The sequence below is a fragment of the Hemitrygon akajei genome, chromosome 7, assembly GCF_048418815.1.
Source record: "Hemitrygon akajei chromosome 7, sHemAka1.3, whole genome shotgun sequence".
Lineage (NCBI taxonomy): Eukaryota > Metazoa > Chordata > Chondrichthyes > Myliobatiformes > Dasyatidae > Hemitrygon > Hemitrygon akajei.
Genome location: NC_133130.1, coordinates 115,244,234 through 115,265,519, shown reverse-complemented (window position 1 = coordinate 115,265,519; position 21,286 = coordinate 115,244,234). Strand labels below are relative to the sequence as shown.

Below are 21,286 nucleotides of genomic sequence, written 5' to 3'. Positions count from 1 at the left end.
CTTGGGGTCTGAGTCCACAGGACACTCAAAGCTGTTGCGCAGGTTGATAGTGTTGTTAAGAAGGTGTATGGTGTGTTTGCCTTCATCAACCATGGATCAATTTCAAGAGCCATGAGGTATTGTTACAGCTGTATAGGACCTTAGTTAGACCCACTTGGAGTACTGTGTTCAGTTCTGATCACCTCGCTACAGGAACGAGTGAACTTGGCCTTTTCTCCTTGGAGTGACAGAGGATGAGAGGTGACCTGATGGAGGTGTATAAGATGATGAGAGGCATTGATTGTGTGGATGGTCATAGGCTTTTTCCCCAGGGATAAAATGGCTAACATAAGGAGGCATAGTTTTAAGGTGCTTGGAAGTAGGTACAAGGGGGATATCAGAGGTAATTTTTTCACACAGAGTAGTGGGTGTATGGAATGCACTGCCAGTGAAGGTGGTAGAGGTGGATACAATAAGGTCTTTTAAGAGCCTCTTAGACAGGTACGTGGAGCTGAAAAGAATAGAGGGCTATGCGGTAGGGAAATTCTAGGCAGTTTCCAGAGGAGGTTACATGATTGGCACAACATTGTGGGCCGAAAGGGCTGTAATGTGCTGTAGATTTTCTAATCTAAACCACTGCATAGGCCATATCAAAGATGGTGATGAATCAGCACATAGGAGGGAGACTGAAAATCTGGCTGAGTGGTGCCACAACAACAACCTCTCACTCAACGTCAGCGAGACCGAGGAGCTGGTTATTGACTTCAGGAGAAGGAAACCAGAGGCCCATGAGCCTGTCCTCACTGGAGGGTCCGCAACTTTAAATTCCTTGGTGTTATCATTTCAGAGGACATGTTCCGGGCCCAGCTCACAAGTACAATTACGAAGAAAACATGACAGCACCTCTACTTTCTTAGAAGTTTGTAAAGATTCAGCATGACATCTAAAATTTTATAGACAATAGACGCAGAAGTAGACCATTCGGCCCTTCGAGCCTGCACCGCCATTTTGAGATCATGGCTGATCACCTACTATCAATACCCGGTTCCTGCCTTGTCCCCATATCCCTTGATTCCCCTATCCATAAGATACCTATCTAGCTCCTTCTTGAAAGCATCCAGAGAATTGGCCTCCACTACCTTCCGAGGCAGTGCATTCCATACCCCCACAACTCTCTGGGAGAAGAAGTTTTTCCTTAACTCTGTCCTAAATGACCTACCCCTTATTCTCAAACCATGCCCTCTGGTACTGGACTCTCCCAGCATCTGGAACATATTTCCTGCCTCTATCTTGTCCAATCCCTTAATAATCTTATATGTTTCAATCAGATCCCCTCTCAATCTCCGTAATTCCAGCGTGTACAAGCCCAGTCTCTCTAACCTCTCTGCGTAAGACAGTCCAGACATCCCAGGACAAACTTCTATAGATGTGTGGTGGAGAGTGTATTGACTGGCTGCATCACAGCCTGATATGCAACCACCAATGCCCTTGAACAGAAAATCCTACAAAAAGTAGTGGATATGGCCCAGTCCATCACGGGTAGAGCCCTGCCCACCACTGAGCACACTTACTTGTTGTACAAAAGCAGCATCCATCAGTAGCGACCCCACCACCCAGGCTCTGCTCTCTTGCTGCTGCCATTGGGAAGCAGGTACAGGAGCCACACCACCAGGTTCAGGAGCAGTTATCACCCCTCAACCATCAGGCTCTTGAACCAGAGGGGATAATTTCACTCCACTTCTCTGGCCCCATCATTGAAATGCTCCCACAATCAATGGACTCGCTTTGAAGGACTCTTCATCTCATGTTCTCGATAGTCATTGCTTATTTATCTATTATTATTATTTATTTTTATATTTGCACAGTTTGTTGTCTTTTGCACACTGGTTGGGTTTCATTGACTCTTATTGTTTCTTCTCTATTGCTGTGAATGCCTACAAGAAATCGAATTTGAACTTTGAAATAGCCGCTAGAATCTTCCAAGCTGCAACCAAGCGTTGGGTGAACTGTACTTTATTAAATATCACAAAACTATTGGTTCTTCAGAAAAACCCACCTGATTTGCTAGTCTGTCAAAGATCCTTTAAATAAGGGTGGTCCAGCAGCATCCTATAATTAAATAGAAGTTGTTGACTAATCAGCTTGGCTTCACCCAGTGATCAGCATTTGCCAATACAGATGCGTATTGGATTAAGCAATGTTACGTCGGTTGCAAGCACTGCCTTCACTCTGGGAATTTCCGTGCTGAATGTCTTCCCCGCTCTAAACTGTGGCTCAGTGGGAAGACGAGTCACAGCTCACCATCCTGGCCGTGGCATACTGTCGATGCTTTACCAATGCCCCACTGACAGGTAAGCTGTATGCCCAAGGTGGCAAAGATAGGACAGGCCAATGCAGCATCCACAGTCCTGACTGGGATCCAGATCGTAGTTGCTGGGATCTGGAACAAGTCTCCTGGGTCAAGTAGCATATGTGGGAGGAAAGGAATGCTAATTATTGTGGGCATGTTCCATTAGCGCCCAAATGTGTGGCAACGCCTACAAGCTGCCCCCAGGACATCCCTTGTTGTTAGCTGGTCGCTAACACAACCGGTATGTTTCATTGTACGTTAAGATGTACACGTGATAAGTAAATGAATCTCAGTTGTTAAAGTTTCAGGATGTGGTGGCGAGTCTTGGTAAGAATGTGGTCAGAGAGTAGTGGAACACACAGAGTTGAAGCCCTGAGAGACAAAGGGAGGGAAAAATTAATTTCATGAAGAATCTTTGCAGTGGAGTAAAATAGCTGAAAGTTCAAAAGTTCAAAGTACGCTTATTATCACAGTATACGTATGTCACTCTATACTACCCTGAGACTCATTTTCTTGCAGGCATTCACAGTAGTTCAAACAAATACAATCGAATCAATGGGAAACTGCGCACAAGGACTGACAAACAACCAGTTTGCAAAAGAAGACAAACTGTGCTAATACAAAGAAGCCGTTAATAATAATAAGTAATACCAAGAGCATCAGTTGCATTAGTCTTGAAAGTGAATCCATAGGTTGTGGAATCAGTTTAGTGTTGAGGTGAGTGAAGTTACCCACACTGGCTCAGGTGCCTGATGGCTGAGGGGTAATAACTGAGAAACAAGAGGTTCTCTCCTCCCTGACTCTGCCACCAAAGTTCATTTATTATCAAAACATGAGGCAACCTTGAGATTCATCTCCTCACAGGCAGCCACAAAACAAGGAACCCGAAAGTATCCATTTTAAAAAAGACCAACAAACACCCAGTGTGTAGAGAGGCAGGGGTAAGAACTATTGTAAAAGACATTCGGACAGGTTTGCCGGTATAGGGAAGGTTTGGAGGGATGTGGACCAAATGTAGGTAAATAAAACTAGCTCAGCTGGGTGTCTCAGTAGGCATGGATGAGTTCTCCGATGGAATACAACGGACAACAAAGATTTTGCTTCCTGAATACTTCTGTGCGTATTTTATGGATTTTGGGCTGCTAATCATGAAAATCACCGTCAAATTTCCCTATCGCACACTATTTTTTGAAATCACCTATATTTATTATTTCAATTCATAATTCAGGTCAGAATAACTGATGCCAAGATTAAGGAAGGCATTTTTGTTGGTCCACAAATCAAACAGGTCATCGATGACAGTCAATTTAAGGAACTTCTCGTGAGACCAGTGAAAACCACATGGAGGGCATTCAAGGGTGTTGTTGAAAATCTTCTTGGCAACTACAGAGCTCCAAACTATGTACAGCTGGTTGGCAACATGCTTCGAGCATACAAAACCATGACGTGCCACGTGTCACTACAGATACATTTTCTGCATTCCTGTTTAGACTTTGCTGCAAATCTTCACACTGTCAGTGGCAAGTGTGGGGAAAGTGTCAGCTCCACTATGCAATTAAACACGTCGTATTCAATAGAAGTTAATTCCTTGTTTCTCCAAATTCCTATGTTATACAAGTAGTCTGAAATTATTTTGGGGTTCAGCTTCAAGTGGCCTATCATAGAATTCTGAGGAAGCAAGAATTTCAAAAAAAATTGTTGTCCAACTATACTCATCTCTGACTCTAAATTTTCAAATTCAGAAAGAAACAAGAGGAGAAAAATTTAGTCAGTCTACAAGGATAATTCCAACCATCCACTCTACCCGTCAATAAAACGTGTATTTGTATACTCAAAATATAATTATTTAGTGACACAGTTGGCCCTTCTGGCCCTCTGAGCCATGCTGTCCCAGCTACTTCTGATAACTCTACAAGTTACAATGACCAGTTAACCTACCCGGTACGTCTTTGGACTGTGGGAGGACACAGGAGGACCTGGAGAAAATCCTTCCATGGGGAGGAGTAAAGAGATGTCAGAACTGAACTCTGAACGCTGGAAGGCCCCGAGCTATATGTGTTGCACCATGGCACCCAAAGGTCAAAGGTATGAATCTACATTTGTGAACAGCTCAACCCACCTACAGAACAAACATCCCAACTGAGTCGCCGTTTCCATCAAGGTCATGGTTCAGACTTGGAGTAGTTACTTTTAGGTGTTTTAGATTCATCAGGACGGTTTATGAAATTAGGGGTCAGGTTAGGATTTGGAGGAATTTGAGGACAAGTCTAAGCCCCTACTCTGCACTTGCTGGGCACCAATATGGACCTGGTCCGATACTGGACCAGCAGACCAGCGAGGATGTTGGGGGTCCTGTCATCACCTAGTTTGCAGATTGAGTCCTGGAGTTTTGGTCCTCATTTGTTGGCAGTGGCAAGTCCAGGGTTGAAACCAAAGACCGAAGCCTAAAGGTCAATTGGGAGCCCAGGTCAAGGGTCGACCTGAATTCGAGGTTGGAGACCCACATTCCTGTGAGTCCATGGAGGAATTCGAAGGCCCAGTGGCCACTGGAGGGCGAAGTCGGTCTGACCTGGGGTTAGAGAACTATGTGTGTTGAAAGGTAAGCATGGGACATTATACTGAAGTTGTATAAGATGTTAGTGAGGACTAATTTGGAGTATTGTGCGCAGTTTTGGTCACCTGCCGACAGGGAAGCTGTAAATAAGGATGAAAGAATGCGGAGAAAGCTTACAAGGTCTGAAGGGCCTGAGTTACATGGAGAGATTGAATAGGTTAGGACTTCATTGCTTAGAATATTGAAGGGTGAGGGGAGATTTGATAGAGCTATACAAAATTGTGAGGGGTATAGAAGAGTTTAAGGGGGAAATGAGGGGAAACCCGTTCTTTCAGAGGGTGGTGAGAGTTTGGAACGAGCTGCCAGCGCAGGTGGTGCATGCAAGCTCGATTTCAAAATTTCAGAGAAGTTTGGATAGGTATATGGTTAGTAGAGGTATGGAGGGCCATGGTCCCAGTACAGCTCAATGGGTGTAGGCAGTTCAAATGGTTTGGTATGGACTAGATGGACAGAAGGGCCTGTCTCTGTGCTGTACTTTTCTATTTCTCTGTGATTCTAATGGGGCATGTTTCTCTGTTGTTGTGGTATGTCCTGTTTTGTTATGTTCTGAGCAGGTTGGGCCTGGTATGTTGGCACTGGAATGTGTGGCAACACTGAGTCAGAGAGAACTGCAGAACAGAATCAGGCCCTTCGGTCCATCTAGACTGTGCTGAACCATTAACCTGCCTTGTCCTATTGACCTGCGCCTGGATTTGCAGGCTGGCCCTTTAGGTGTGTTGGCTATTAACGGAAAACAAAGCATTTCACCGTACATTTCGAGGTAAGTAAAACGGAATCGGTATCAGGCAGTTAGCCTGGAGACGGACACGATTGTTGGTTAGGGGGTTGTGGTGCATATTGAAACTGTATGTTCCCACCACTTCAGGAGATCCGGCAAAAGCTGGACCACTGTAAAAGTAAACTGCCGACGGTGAGAGTCCGAAATAAAAGCAGAAACACCGGAAAGGGCAGGTCAGGCAGTGTTCGTGGTCAAAGAAATTGTTTACATTTTCAGAGCCAGAACAGGGAAGAGTGAACAGAAACAGGAACACGCTCATCTCAGTGTGTGTGGAGGGAGGCTGGCACAAAGGTAAATGAAACCATGGAACCAATGTCACTTCTCTAACAGTTGACATAACTCTATTACAGCTCGGGGTGTCGGAGTCAGGAGTTCAATTCCAACATCATCTGTAAGGAGCTCTCCTTACAGTAAGGATGTGGAAGCTTTAGAGAGGGTGCAGAAGAGATTTACCAGGATGCTACCTAATTTAGAGAGTACGTGTTATGAGAAAAGATTGAGTGAGCTACAACTTTTCTCTTTGGAGTGAAGGAGGATGAGGGTGACTTGACAGGGCGTACAGGATGACAAGAGGCATAGATCGCGTGGATAGCCAGAGACATTCTCCCAAGGTGGAATTGGCTAATACAAGGGGGTGGTCATAGTTTTTAGGTGATTGGAAGAAAGTATAGGGCAGGGATGTCAGAGGTAGGGTTTTACAAAGAGAGAGATGGGTACATAGAACACCCTACCAGGGTGGTAGTAGAAGCTTCAGGGTCCCATTGTGACCTGTTGTGGGGCAAGATCTCTGCAGAGAGGCAGAGGACTGTACTAACCTGGGAGGAGAAACAGTAACGTAATGGATATGCCACTGTAGACAGCAGAGATCTGGTCCAGTGAGCCAGAAGCCCGAGAAGCATCTAAATTCAAGGACGTAAACCAATGTTGAAAAGTTGAAGTGCCTCGTGATGCTCTGGGACTCCTGCTGTCTGTGAGTTTTATAAATGTGTTAGTAAGTTTGCAGATGACACAGGTGGCGTTGTGGGTGGTGTAGAAGGTTGTCCTAGGTGACAATGGGATGCAGAGCTGGGCTGAGTGGTGGCAGATGAAGTTCAATCCAGAAAAGCATCAACTGATACACTCGAAGGCAAAGTACAAGATTAGTGGCAGGGTTCTTAGCAGGGTAGAGGAACAGAGGGATCGTGGGATCCACGTCCATAGATTCTTCAAAGTTGCCGCACAAGTTGATATGGTTTTAAGAAGTCGTGTGGTGTGTTGCCCTTCATTAATTAGGTGATCGACTTCAAGAGCTACAAGGTCATGTTGCAGCTCCATAAAAGCCTGGTTAACCCACATTTGGAGTATTCTGATCACCTCACTATAGGAAGGATGGGGATGCTTTAGAGAGGGTGCAGAGGAGATTTACCAGGATGTTTCCTGTATTGGAGAATATGTCTTATAAGAATAGGTTGAGTGTGCCGGGCTTTTCAGGGTGAATGAAGGAGGATGAGGGGTTATTTGATAGAGGTGTACAAGATGACAAGATTCATAGGAAGATTGGATATCCAGGTGGAAATGGCTAATGAGAGAGAGTATAACTTTAATGTGATTGAGAGGTAGGATTTTACACCACAGACTGTTGGAATGAACTGCCAGGGGTAGAGGCAGATACATATGGACATTGAAGAAATTCTTAGATAGACACATGGATGAAAGAAAAGTGGAAGGGGAATGCTTAAATCTGGGGTCCGTACCCCCTTTTTATGCCATGGTCCAATGCCATTAACCAAGGGGTCTGCCGACCCAGGGTGGGATGGATCTCGGAGTAGGTTAAAGGGTCATGGGCCGAAAGGCCTGCACCGTTCTGTGTTCTAATTTCACTCTTGGCTGGTGGCTGCTGTGGCTTTCCGTCTGAACGAAGGGTAACGACTGAGATATTCTGAAGTCATGGAGGGGGCTGGGTAGTGGCACAGACTCGTGGCTTACCGACCTTCTTCAGTCTCTGATCTGTGCCGTGTCTGACAAGAGTTTACCGTCATGCTCACAGGACACGTGAGCTACAAAGGTTGGTGCGGGCACGTGGATTCAAATAACACACAGACAGAAGGTAGTGAAGATAAAAGGGACTGTGCAAACACATGGCGATAACTCCATGGTCGTGAGGAGACGGTCCATAGTGTTCCTTTGCTTAAGAGTTGGAATTGGTTTATTATTGTCATGGTTACATCGCGATCAATTGCATGCAACTTGCCGGTTATCAGAATCGATCTGATAGGGCTCAGTCACGTGTACCGAGATGCAGCGAAAAGCCTGTCTTGCATACTGTTTCAGAGATCAAACCAGTACACAGGGCACTGAGGTAGAGCGAGGGGGGAAATCAGCCACAGTGCATTGTTATTGATTATCCTTGATGCACCATCAATAACTCTCGGAGACGTGAGGCCAGATATAGGCTCAAGTGACCATCACACAACATCCTGGAGACTGAGGGAGGGTCTGTGTCTCCAATCGCCTTTATACCGGGGTCTGTGGGAGGAGCCACAGGAGCAGTCGGCGGGGGGTCGTGTCCAGACAGGTTCACCACAATCCAGTAATGATCTGATCGGTTTGAACAGCATGTCACACCGTGTCCCGGTACCTGTGACAATAATAAACCAACAGCAGTTCCAGCTCCCGAAGCAAGTTCTTTTAACACGGAGGGCGGTAGGCCGCCAGGGGAAGTGGGGAGCTGGAGGGGAGAGATGTCGGGGGGGAAGCCGCACGGTCACGTGGAGAATGACGGCAGGGGTCCGGATCGAACCCGGGTCACTGGAGCTGACAAGCGAATGGCGCTCACACACTGAGCCTCCCGCGGTCCAAACAAAGCTTTTGGTACATCCCTTCACAGGTCAGAGCATTGAGAACAGGAGATGGGATGTAATGTTGAAGTCTAGAAGACAGTAGACAACGGGGTGACCCCACCCTTTGAGGGAAAGGGAGTGCAGTCTGATGTGATGTGCCAATATCTTGGGTTGAATGTCACTGCTGTTTGCAAAGAGTTTATGTGTTCTCCCTGTGGCCATGTGGGTTTCCTCTGTGTGCTCTGGTTTCCTCCCACATTCCTAAGATATAAGGGTTAGAAACATAGAAAACCTACAGCACAATACAGGCCCTTCAGCCCACTATGCTGTGACGAACATGTCCTTACTTTAGAAATTACCTAGGGTTACCCATAGCCCTCTATTTTTCTAAGCTCCATGTACCTGTTTAGGAATCTCTTCAAAGACCCTATCGTATCTGCCTCCACCACCATTGCTGGCAGCCCATTCCATGTACTCACCACTCTCTGCATTAAAAAAAACTTACCTCTGACATCTCCTCTGTACCTACTTCCAAGCACCTTAAAACTGTGCCCTCTCGTGCTAACCATTTCAGCCCTGGGGAAAAGCCTCTGACTATCCACATGATCAATGCCTCTTATACACCTCTATTAGGTCAGCTCTCATCCTCCGTCGCTCCAAGGAGAAAAGGCCGAGTTCACTCAACCTATCCTCATAAGGCATGTTCCACAATCTAGGCAACAGCCTTGTAAATCTCCTCTGCACCCTTTCTATGGTTTCCACGTCCTTCCTGTAGTGAGGCGACCAGAACTGAGCACAGAACTCCAAATGGAGTCTGACCAGGGTCCTATATAGCTTCAACATTACCTCTCAGCTCCTAAACTCAATCCCATGGTTGATGAAGGCCAATGCTGTATGCCTTCTTAATCACAGAGTCAACCTGCATAGCAGCTTTGAGTGTCCTATGGACTCGGACCCCAAGATCCTTCTGATTCTCCACACTGCCAAGAGTCTTACCATTAATACTATATTCCAGCATCATATTTGACCTACCAAAATGAATCACTTCACACTTATCTGGGTTGAACACCATCTGCCACTTCTCAGCCCAGTTTTGCATCCTATCACTGTCCCGCTGTAACCTCTGACAGCCCTCCACACTATCCACAACTCCCCCAACCTTTGTCTCATCAGCAAACTTACTAACCCATCCCTCCACTTCCTCATCCAGGTCAGTTATAAAAATCACGAAGAGTAGGGGTCCCAGAACAGATCCCTGAGGCAATCCACTGGCCTCCATGCAGAATATGACCCGTCTACAACCACTCTTTGCTTTCTGTGGGCAAGCCAGTTCTGGATCCACAAAGCAATGTCCCCTTGGATCCCATGCCTCCTTACTTTCTCAATAAGCCTTGCATGGGGTACCTTGTCAAATGCCTTGCTGAAATCCATATACACTACATCTACTGCCCTTCCTTCATCAATGTGTTTAGTCACATCCACAAAAAACTCAATCAGGCTCATAAGGCACGAGGCGGCTGGTGGCGTAGTGTCATCAGCGCCAGACTTCGGAGCGAAGGCTCCCGGGTTCGAATCCAGCCGTCTCCCTGGCACGCTTTCCATCCGTGCTGGGTTGAGCGTCGAGCTAGCAACTCGGCCTCGTAGAAACAAGAAAGTCTGCTAAAAAAAGTGCTGTCATGACGGCATCCCGATGACTCCACTCAGAGTTAAGGGCTTTCTTCTTCTTCTTCTTCTCCGTAAGGCACAACCTGCCTTTGACAAAGCCATGCTGACTATTCCTAATCATATTATGCCTCTCCAAATGTACATAAATCCTGCCTCTCAGGATCTTCTCCATCAACTTACCAACCACTGAAGTAAGACTCACTGGTCTATAATTTCCTGGGCTACCTCTACTCTCTTTTCTTGAATAAGGGAACAACATCTGCAACCCTCCAATCCTCCAGAGCCTCTCCCATCTCCATTGATGATGCAAAGATCATCACCAGAGGCTCAGCAGTCTCCTCCCACAGTAGCCTGGGGTACATCTTGTCTGGTCCCAGTGACTTATCCAACTTGATGCTTTCCAAAAGCTCCAGCACATCCTCTTTCTTAATATCTATATGTTCAAGCTTTTCAGTCCGCTGCAAGTCATCCCTACGATCGTCAAGATCCTTTTCCATAGTGAATACTGAAGCAAAGTATTCAATAAGTATCTCTGCTATCTCATCCGGTTCCATACACACTCTTCCACTGTCACACTTGATTGGTCCTATTCTCTCACGTCTTACCCGCTTGCTCTTCACATACTTGTAGAATGCCTTGGGGTTTTCCTTAATCCTGCTCACCTAGGCCTTCTCATGGTCCCTTCTAGCTCTCCTAATTTCATTCTTAGGCTCCTTCCTGCTAGCCTTATAATCTTCTAGATCTCTATCATTACCTAGTTTTTTGAACCTTTCGTATGCTCTTCTTTTCTCCTTGACTAGATTTACAACAGCCTTTGTACACCACGGTTCCTGTACCCTACCATCCTTTCCCTGTCTCATTGGAACGTACCTATGCAGAATTCCACACAAATATCCCCTTAACTTTTGCCACATTTCTTTCATACATTTCCCTGAGAACATCTGTTCCCAATTTATGCTTCCATGTTCCTGCCTGATAGCTTCATATTTCCCCTTATTCCAATTAAATGCTTTCCTAACTTGTCTGTTCCTATCCCTCTCCAATACTATGGTAAAGGAGATAGAATTGTGATCACTATCTCTAAATTGCCCTCCCACCGAGAGATCTGTCACCTGACCAGGTTCATTTCCCAATACCAAATCAAGTACAGCCTCTCAAGTTGTGAGTAAGCTATTTTGGGACCAGAAGTGTGGTGATATTTGCGGGCAATCTAGAACAATCGCACTGATTTGACTTTACACGAGCACTTTTTAATGTGTTTCAACATTTCAATGTACACGTGACAAATAAACCTCATCTTTAAAACATTCTTTTTTCTTTCCAACTTAACTTACTCTTTCACCCAGAGGGTGGTGGGTAATGATGGCATTAGCTGGCAGAGGAAATGGTGGGGCAGTTGCATGAAAAGGGATTTGAACAGCTAAGTGTTTAAGGATTTAGAGTGATGTAATGGGTTAATGGGACCAACTTGGCTGAATTGTGCATAGAAGACAGAAAGTACTCGTTGAAGGGACTTATTCGAGCTGGACGTCTGTAATTAGTGGAGTTCCACAGGGATCTGTGCTGGGACCTCTGCTGTTTGCGATGTTTATAAATGACCTGCATGAAAATGTAGATGGGTGTGTTAGTAAGTTCGCAGAGACTACCAAGATTGGTGGAGTTGTGGGCAGTGCAGAAGACTGGCAAAGAATACAGCACGATATCGATCAGTTGCAGGTGTGGGCAGAGAAATGGCAGGTGGAGTTTAACCCGGATAAAAGTGAGGTGTTGTGTCTCGGTAGGGCAAATGCGAGGAGACGGTCTACTGTTAAGGGCAAGACCCTGAACAGTGCTGCTGAGCAGAGAGGTCTTAGGGTCCAAGTTCATAGCTCCTTGAAAGTGGCTACACAGGTCGATATGGAACACGTGCTTTCATTAGTCGAGGCATTGAGTTCGAAAGTCAGGACGTTATGTTGCAATTTTAAAGAACTCTGGTTAGGCCACACCTGGAGTATTGCACACAGATCTGGTCGCCCCACTACAGGAAGGATGTGGAGGCTTTGGAGAGGGCGCAGAAGAGGTTTACCAAGATGCTGCCTGGTTTAGGGGGCATGTGCTGTCATGAGAGGCCGGACAAACTCGGGCTGTTTTCTCTGGAGTGGCGCAGGCTGAGGGGAGATCTGAGAGGCGGGGAGAGACAGGGAGTCTCTTTTCCCCAGGGTAGAGCTTCTAATACCGGAGGGCGTGCATTGAAAATGAGAGGTGGTAGGTTCCGAGGGAATGTCAGGGGTACTCAGGGAGTGGTGGATGCCTGCAACGTGCTACCTGGTATGGTGGTAAAGGCAAATACATTAGAGGCTTTTTGGCTGGCTTGGCACAACACTGCAGGCTGAAGGGCCTGTTCCTGTGCTGTACTGTTCTGCGCTCATCTAATACCCTGCCACCACTTGGGTCTCATCACTAGGACAGCGAGCTGTTCACATGTGCTGTGCACCATATCCATTTTGAATTATATTTTATTCACTTATTTGTTGTAATATTTTAGTGTATGTGCTGTGTGTGATATATGTTTCTGGTGCACCGTGGTCCGGAGGGACATTGCTTGATTTGGTTGTCTATATGTACAGTCAGATGACAATAAACGTGAACCTGAGCACATACAGTGAAATGCATCGTTTGGATTAACCAACACACTTAGGGACAGTGCACAAGTGTCCCTGTGCTGTGTCAGCTGATGTACCGATAGATAATGTATGAAAAGATGAGTCTTTTGTCCATGAGAGGAAAACGTTGCTTTATTTGAGAACACAGCATCTTTCTGAGTACAAAATGAACAGGACACGTTGAGAGGCCATGAGAGCTTCCTGCATTTCCCACGGGAAGGAAGGAAAGGCCTTGCTACTCACCCCTCCTTCCTGCCTCAATAAGAGCAAACACAATGGAGGCAAGATGGAAAAGCAAACTTCAATCTGCCTCTGTACTAAAATAAATAATCTGCAAATTTACTGTTAAAAAAAATCTCAGATTACTAAAATGTACAAATTCCCAAAAACTGCTCGCAAAGAAAATCACCCCCACGAAAGAGAACATTTTACAATCTTTGTACACCTTAAAACAATTTATAAAGGGGGCATGCTGTAGGAAGTGTCTGTCTATCTGTCTGATGACCAGACGACAGGAGCACAATCAGTTCCCACTTTTGGTGTGTATTCAAATCTGAGTTTATTTTAATATCTAAGGCTTTGCAAATGCAGTTTTCTGTTAAAAAATACTTGTTGAACTTGAAAAATACCGCAGGGATTGTTGTTTTTTCCTGTAGAAAAGGCTTCGTGTCTTTGGTAACTGGATGCCAGCATTATCACAAGATTCAGAATTTTCAAGTCACATTTATCTCTGCACAACTCTCCCAACAGCAATAAAGCCCAGTCTTCCATCGGGTTTTTATTCCCCTTTGCTGGTAATAGACTCTCCACGCTACACAGTACCTTTTCCTGTGCCGCTGAGGGCTGGCGCCACTGCTCAAATCCGTAACACTAACCTCCTTTCTCCCGCTCGGCTCAACATTGCTAACTTTTAGGGACAAGCCAGGGTCACGCTTGGACTGAATTTCCCAAGTTCACACCTTAAATCAACAGAGCTGAGTGCAGGCATTACTGCCCCACTTCCCCACTGAACTGTCCCGTTTGGTGTCTGTTAAATGCTCCTTGTTGGCAGTCAGTTTACAGAACTAGCACACAAATTGCAGGAGCAGTTCAGCAGGTCAGACAGTATCTGTGGAGGGGGATACACGGTCAACGTTTCGCGACCAGACCCTTAATCAGGAAACAAAGTATTTCAACACGGAATGTCAGCTGTTTATTCCTCTCCATAGATGCTGCCTGACATGCTGAGTTCCCCCAGCATTTTGTGTTCTGGATTTCCAACATCCGCAGAATCTCCCGTGTTTAGGGCTCAGGACTAGGCCAGAACTTGATGGCAAAGTGAGAGAGTGTCCCGTGTTGCAGTCAAACTTGTGCAAAGTCGCTTAACAAAACGTTTCCGGCGTTACGGGCCCGGTTCCTGTGGGTCGGGCTGCTGCGGTTCCGGCGCTCTGCCACTAGGTGTCAGCAGGGGGCCGCGGCGAGAAGGCACTTAGCGTGACGAGACCGGGGGTGGAGTGGGAGGCAGCTTAGGGGGTCAGCAGCCCTGGGGAACGGCCCGACACATCTGCTCTATTCCTCTCCGTTGACGCTGCCTGACCTGCTGAGTCCCTCCAGCATTTTGTACGTGTTACTCACTGTTTCCAGCACCTGCAGGACCTCATGTTTAAAATAGGCAGTGAGTTGGCTTGAAGCAGGAACGCTGGGACAATCAAGGACACCCTGAAGGCCATCACACACAGGAGCAAATTAGGCCATTCAACCCATCGATTCTGCTCTACCATTCCATCATGGCTGATTTATTAACCCCCGTTCTCCCACCTTCTCCCCATAACCTTTGACACCCTTACTAATCAAGAACCTGTTAACCTCTGCTTTAAAGCTAAGTACAATTCGGGTTTACTGCTGGGGCTGAAAGCTGACTTTGTTTTCCCCCTCAATGGTGATCGCCCTATGAGTGTTTCCTAATCCTCTCGCGTTCCCACTTGACAGGGGCTGAGGCTTGTTGGGAAGAAGGAAATCGGGGAGGGAGTGAAAAGGCAAGCCACAATGTTGGGGCGGCGGGCGAGCAGGCTTTGTGCTGTTTCCCGCCCAGTCATCCTATCGCCTCCAATCCCGCACAGCGACTTTGCTCCCCAGAAAGAACTCTGTGGCTAGCCTTAGGCACTGGAATCATCGTGCAGAGGGCCTAGCCACCACGGGCATGTTGTTGACTCTGTGTCACCTGGCACCCCTGATCTGGGCACAGTGAACTCACATTATCAATCCAACTGCCGGTCTTATTATTCCATGAACGCAGGGAAAAACAGCAAAAAAAAAACCAGCGCACAGTGAACGGATCGAGAAGCATCTGTACCCCAAGCAGGGACCTGTAGTTCCTGCCTCTCGAAGGCACTGTGTGACTCAGGTCTGCACCTGTGGTGGCAACCACCCTTCCCTGCTCAGCAGACACGGAGGAGCACCACCCGCTGGGATTTACCCCACCCTCCGCGTCGCAGGGGTAGTTAGTTAAACCAACCGAATCATCCTGAAATAACGGGTCGGAACAGCCAAGTCCCACAGCTATTCAAACTATTACACTACAAACGTACAATTCACTCATCTAACAGCTATTGGTCAAAGTTCAATGTAAGCATCACACTACTGACCCTTCCTTTCCAGGGCATACTGTTCCCTGTCTCCTGCTACTAACGGTTACAGCCAGGAATGGTCATGTGGCTCGAATCCGTCTGGTTTCCAGACAGACACCCACACTCTGTCTCAGTACAATTCATTGTACACAGCTCCACCCCCCAAGGGGAGTTAACTACCTGTACCTGGCACGCAAAACACCAAAATACTCCCAGCCCTCTCTCTCTACCACTTCCACCTCCTCTCCAGACAACTGACTCCACCTACTTTTAGCCACCTCGCAGCCTCTCCCTTCCACACAGTACTCACTCCAACCGCGCGACAGACATCCGCTGAACGACTCTCCCCCCCTTTCGTTTTGGAAAGAAAGTGCCTCCTTGGCCGTGAAGTGCTTCCGGGGTGCCCCTCGTCAGGAAAGGCGCTACATAAATATCTCAGCCTGACTGCCTTTTGCGCTCTACGCTGGTCAATACAAGTGCCATTCCTGCATTCATCTCAGATTTCCAGACCTCAGTTTTCACTACAAACAAACCTCCCTCATCAGCAAGGGGGCACCTTGCTACACAAAGGCACTACTCAAGTGCTGGTCTCCTTGGCGGCCCAGGCAAGGGAAGGCTAGGTGTTTCTATTCTGCCATCGGGCTAGTGCCACTGGTTGATGTCTGAGGACTTTATATAAAGGAAAATAACACATTGGTGGGGGGGGGGGGGGGAATCAGTCTCCTTGCTTTCTTTGGTGTCCTTCATGACCCCCAATCGTGACTGGCGCCTCTGTTGCCACGGACGAGGTAGAAAAGTCCCGGTCCTGACGGGCTTCGCCATTGGTGGTGCTCTCTGCCACGCCCCCTGATTGTGATGTCATACGGTCCTGTCCCTCTGGGCGCGTTACATCACAGTTTTCGGGCTCCGCCCCCTGCCCGACGGCGTCACTCTCGCTGTGTCGCCGGCCCTCCTCGGGCTCCCAGGCCTCGGCCTCGCGGATCACGGTCATGGGGCTGCTGTGGAGTCGGTGCAGGTGGAGCCTGCTGCCGTAGCGGCTGCTGGCAGCCGAGGGCGGGGTCCGGGAGCGGCCGTAGCGGACGCCCACCAGCCCGGCACCCTTGGGCAGCGGGCCCTCGTGCGAGGCCCACTCTTCCCGCGGGTTGCGGCCCCGCCGGCCGGACGGCCGCTCTGGCTCGGCCGGGCGGTGCCTGGGATCGGAGCTCTTGAGCATCTCGGCGGCCGACATGCGGCAGCCCTGGTCCGGACGGCACCCCTTCCTCAGCAGCAGCGCCTTGAAGCTGTCGCTGCTGGTGTTGGACTTCCGCAGGCTCCTCTGGATGGAGCCCACCTGCTTCAGTGAGCCCGGGCTGGGCAGCGCCCCAGTCGGGGTCACGGGCGACGGGGGGGGCTGCGTCCGGTGGAACTCATCCTCCGAATCTTTCCGGCCCAGGACCCGCCGCTTCGACCTAAAAGCGGGAAAGACGTGGTGAGACGCTCTCCGAAGCAACGCCATGAACGGCGGGACGGGGCTGAGAGGACAGTAATGCAGAAGAAGGGGAACTGAGGGGGTGAAGAGTGATGAGGGAGAAAGTGAGGAATGGGGAAGTGAACAGCGGGGATTGAGGGACGGAGGAATGCGTACAGAAAGCATCAAGTTCTCAGTGATTTCTTACTCTCTCTCCCCTCCAGCAACCAACAAATTGCTTTGAGAACTGCAGGCGAGCAGCGTCTATGTCAGGAAAGATATCATCAGAGCTCTGCTTACACAGGGTTCCACTGGAAACGTCCACAATTCCTGCTTCTGCACAGATGTTGCTCGACACGTGAAGACCTTCCAGCAGATTGCACATTGCTCCCATTCCAGCATCTGCAGTCTGTCCTTCTCTCACTCTCCTAATCTCTCTCCTAACATCTTTCTCTCTCTTAATCTCTCTTTCCCAATCTCTCTACTAATATTTCTCTTTCCTAATCTCTCTCTTAATGTCTCTCCTAACATCTTTCTCCCTCTTAATCTCTTCCCCAATTTCTCTCCTAATATTTCTCTCTTAATCTCACTGCCCTAGTCTCTCTCTCTCCTGTATTCTCTCTCCTAATCTCTCTCCTTTCCCCCAATCGCACTCACTCTTCTAATCTCTCTCTCTTAATCATTCTCTCTTTTTCTCTCTTCTAGTCTCAGATTCTATTTTCCATTCGTCCAGTTGTGTTTTCCTGTGAGAACCTTTCCACCCGGGTCTCTAAACAGAAAGACACAAAAAGACAGGCACCTTTCAACCTGCATCTTCTGTGACAGGTGCTCGCATCATTACCCGCTCTCATTCTGACCCTCTCCTTGGTTTCGCTCTTCCCGCCATCCCAGTGTGAGTGGTGGGTGCCAGGATGCTGAAAGGGGCAGAGGCATTGGAAATGTTTCAGACATGCTCCGACAGGCACGTGGGTGAAAGAGAAATGGAGGGATGGGTCAGATTGAACTTGCAGTGGGTTGAAAGGTCCAGAGATGAAGGGCCTGTACCTGTGTATTGCAGCAAATAAGTCCTCAGTGGTCCTGGGCCGGGTCGGGGTGCTGATCTCTTCACTGTAGTCTCCTACACTGCTGGAACTCTCCTCAAACACGTCATCTGTCAAACATCAACACGGTTACTGAAAGGTACACATACCCCAGTCTGCTGTACCACCCCTCACTCCCCGACCCCAAAGCACCCCGTTACACCCCTCACTCCCCAACCCCAAAGCACCCCGTTACACCCCTCACTCCCCAACCCCAAAGCACCCCGTTACACCCCTCACTCCCCAACCCCAGAGCACCCCGTTACACCCCTCACTCCCCAACCCCAGAGCACCCCGTTACACCCCTCACTCCCTGACCCCAGAGCACCCCGTTACACCCCTCACTCCCCGACCCAAAGCACCCCGTTACACCCCTCACTCCCCGACCCCAGAGCACCCCGTTACACCCCTCACTCCCCGACCCCAAAGCACCCCGTTACACCCCTCACTCCCCAACCCCAAAGCACCCCGTTATACCCCTCACTCCCCGACCCCAGAGCACCCCGTTACACCCCTCACTCCCTGACCCCTAAGCACCCCGTTACACCCCTCACTCCCCGACCCCAGAGCACCCCGTTACACCCCTCACTCCCCGACCCCTAAGTACCCTGTTACACCCCTCACTCCCCAACCCCAGAGCACCCCGTTACACCCCTCACTCCCTGACCCCTAAGCACCCCGTTATACCCCTCACTCCCCAACCCCAGAGCACCCCGTTACACTCCTCACTCCCCGACCCCTAAGTACCCTGTTACACCCCTCACTCCCCAACCCGAGCACCCCGTTACACCCCTCACTCCCCAACCCCAGAGCACCCCGTTACACCCCTCACTCCCCGACCCCAGAGCACCCCGTTACACCCCTCACTCCCCAACCCCAGAGCACCCCGTTACACCCCTCACTCCCCAACCCGAGCACCCTGTTACACCCCTCACTCCCCAACCCCAAAGCACCCCGTTACACCCCTCACTCCCCAACCCCAGAGCACCCCGTTACACCCCTCACTCCCCAACCCCAGAGCACCCCGTTACACCCCTCACTCCCCGACCCCAGAGCACCCCGTTACACCCCTCACTCCCCGACCCCAAAGCACCCTGTTACACCCCTCACTCCCCGACCTCAGAGCACCCCGTTACACCCCTCACTCCCCAACCCCAGAGCACCCCGTTACACCCCTCACTCCCTGACCCCTAAGCACCCGGTTACACCCCTCACTCCCCGACCCCAGAGCACCCCGTTACACCCCTCACTCCCCAACCCCAGAGCACCCCGTTACACCCCTCACTCCCCAACCCCAAAGCACCCCGTTACACCCCTCACTCCCCAACCCCAGAGCACCCCATTACACCCCTCACTCCCCGACCCCAAAGCACCCCGTTACACCCCTCACTCCCCGACCTCAAAGCACCCCGTTACACCCCTCACTCCCCGACCCCAGAGCACCCCGTTACACCCCTCACTCCCCGACCCCAGAGCACCCCGTTACACCCCTCACTCCCCGACCCGAGCACCCCGTTACACCCCTCACTCCCCGACCCCAGAGCACCCCGTTACACCCCTCACTCCCCGACCCCAGAGCACCCTATGCTGATCAGAGTTTGAATTAACAAGTATGATTGAATCATCCAAGATCCTTCAAGTTGACAGGGTTTTTTGTGAAAATTCTATCCTTTTACAGTTATGGGTAAGGTCAAATAAGTCTGGCCTTGGCCATTTTGAACTGAGATCGGATGAGGCTTCTTGTTTCAAGTTCAACAAAACTTATCCCCTTTGGCTTTTGAACCAAAGGCGAGAATTCCACTCATTTTCCCACAACCTATGGACTCACTTTCCAGGACTCTTCATCTCATGTTCTTGATATTTATTTGTCATTATTGTTTTGTTTTTGTAATTGCACAGTATATCGTGCTTTGCACACTGGTAAAATGCCCAAGTTAGTGTGGTCTTTCATTGATTTTATTATGGATTTATTGAGAATGCCCGCAGGAAAATGAATCTCAGGGTTGTTTATGATGACGTGTATGTGCTTTGATAATAAATTTACTTTGAAGTTTGGAACTCTGTACCCACAATACCATGGAGTCTGGCTCATTGGTGATATTCAGTGCTGAGGTCTGTGAGAATCAGGAGAAGTGGGAGTTGAGTGGAAAGTGCCCTCAGGGGCTGCAGTAATACCCGAGGGATCGTGCAGCCAGCAGCTCTCAGTCCCATACCTCATGTTACGCCATCCAACTCTTGTGGTGTTCGACTGCTAAACCCACTGGGCCAGATAGGAGGGGTGAGTGGGGGGATGGGGATGAATGGATGTGGGAGATGGGGAGGGAGGGGAGGGGGAGATGGGAAGGGAGGGGTGAGTGGGGGGATGGGGATGAATGGATGTGGGAGATAGGGAGGGGGGAGGGGGAGATGGGAAGGGAGGGGTGAGTGGGGGGATGTGGATGAATGGATGTGGGAGATAGGGAGGGAGGGGCAGGGAGATGGGGAGGGAGGGGTGAGTGGGGGGGATGGGGATGAATGAATGTGGGAGATAGGGAGGGAGGGGCAGGGAGATGGGGAGGGAGGGGTGAGTGGGGGGGATGTGGATGAATGGATGTGGGAGATCGGGAGGGAGGGGCAGGGAGATGGGGAGGGAGGGGAGGGGGAGATGGGAAGGGAGGGGTGGGTGGGGGGATGGGGATGAATGGATGTGAGAGATGGGGAGGGAGGGGAGGGGGAGATGGGAAGGGAGTGGTGAGTGGGGGGATGGGGATGAATGGATGTGGGAGATAGGGAGGGAGGGAGGGGAGGGGGAGATGGGAAGGGAGGGGTGGGTGGGGGGATGGGGATGAATGGATGTGAGAGATAGGGAGGGAGGGGAGGGGGAGATGGGAAGGGAGGGGTGGGTGGGGGGATGGGGATGAATGGATGTGGGAGATAGGGAGAGAGGGAGGGGAGGGGGAGATGGGAAGGGAGGGGTGAATGGGGGGATGTGGATGAATGGATGTGGGAGATAGGGAGGGAGGGGCAGGGAGATGGGGAGGGAGGGGTGAATGGGGGGATGGGGATGAATGGATGTGGGAGATAGGGAGGGAGGGGAGGGGGAGGGGAGGAGGGAGGGGTGAGTGGGGGGGATGGGGATGAATGGATGTGGGAGATGGGAGGGAGGGGAGGGATGGGAGGGGTGAGTGGGGGGATGTGGATGAATGGATGTGGGAGATAGGGAGGGAGGGAGGGGCAGGGAGATGGGGAGGGAGGGGTGAGTGGGGGCATGGGGATGAATGGATGTGGGAGATGGGGAGGGAGGGAGGGGCAGGGGGATGGGAAGGGA

General features: G+C 49.6%; 1 protein-coding gene across 6 annotated transcripts in view; it reads right to left on the bottom strand.

The window, feature by feature from the left end:
• Positions 1–12,961: 12,961 nt before the first annotated feature.
• The window catches only part of LOC140730848 (NHS-like protein 1), a 436,201-nt gene continuing 427,876 nt past the window's right edge, over positions 12,962–21,286 (bottom strand). For all 6 annotated transcript variants that reach the window (XM_073051802.1, XM_073051806.1, XM_073051805.1 and 3 more), the window contains exons 7-8: positions 17,945–18,050; positions 12,962–16,901 (exon numbers count right to left, since the gene is read on the bottom strand). In XM_073051802.1, the coding sequence (XP_072907903.1) occupies positions 16,169–16,901; positions 17,945–18,050 (839 nt within the window). In that variant the 3' untranslated portion in view covers positions 12,962–16,168. The remainder of the gene's footprint in view (positions 16,902–17,944; positions 18,051–21,286) is intronic.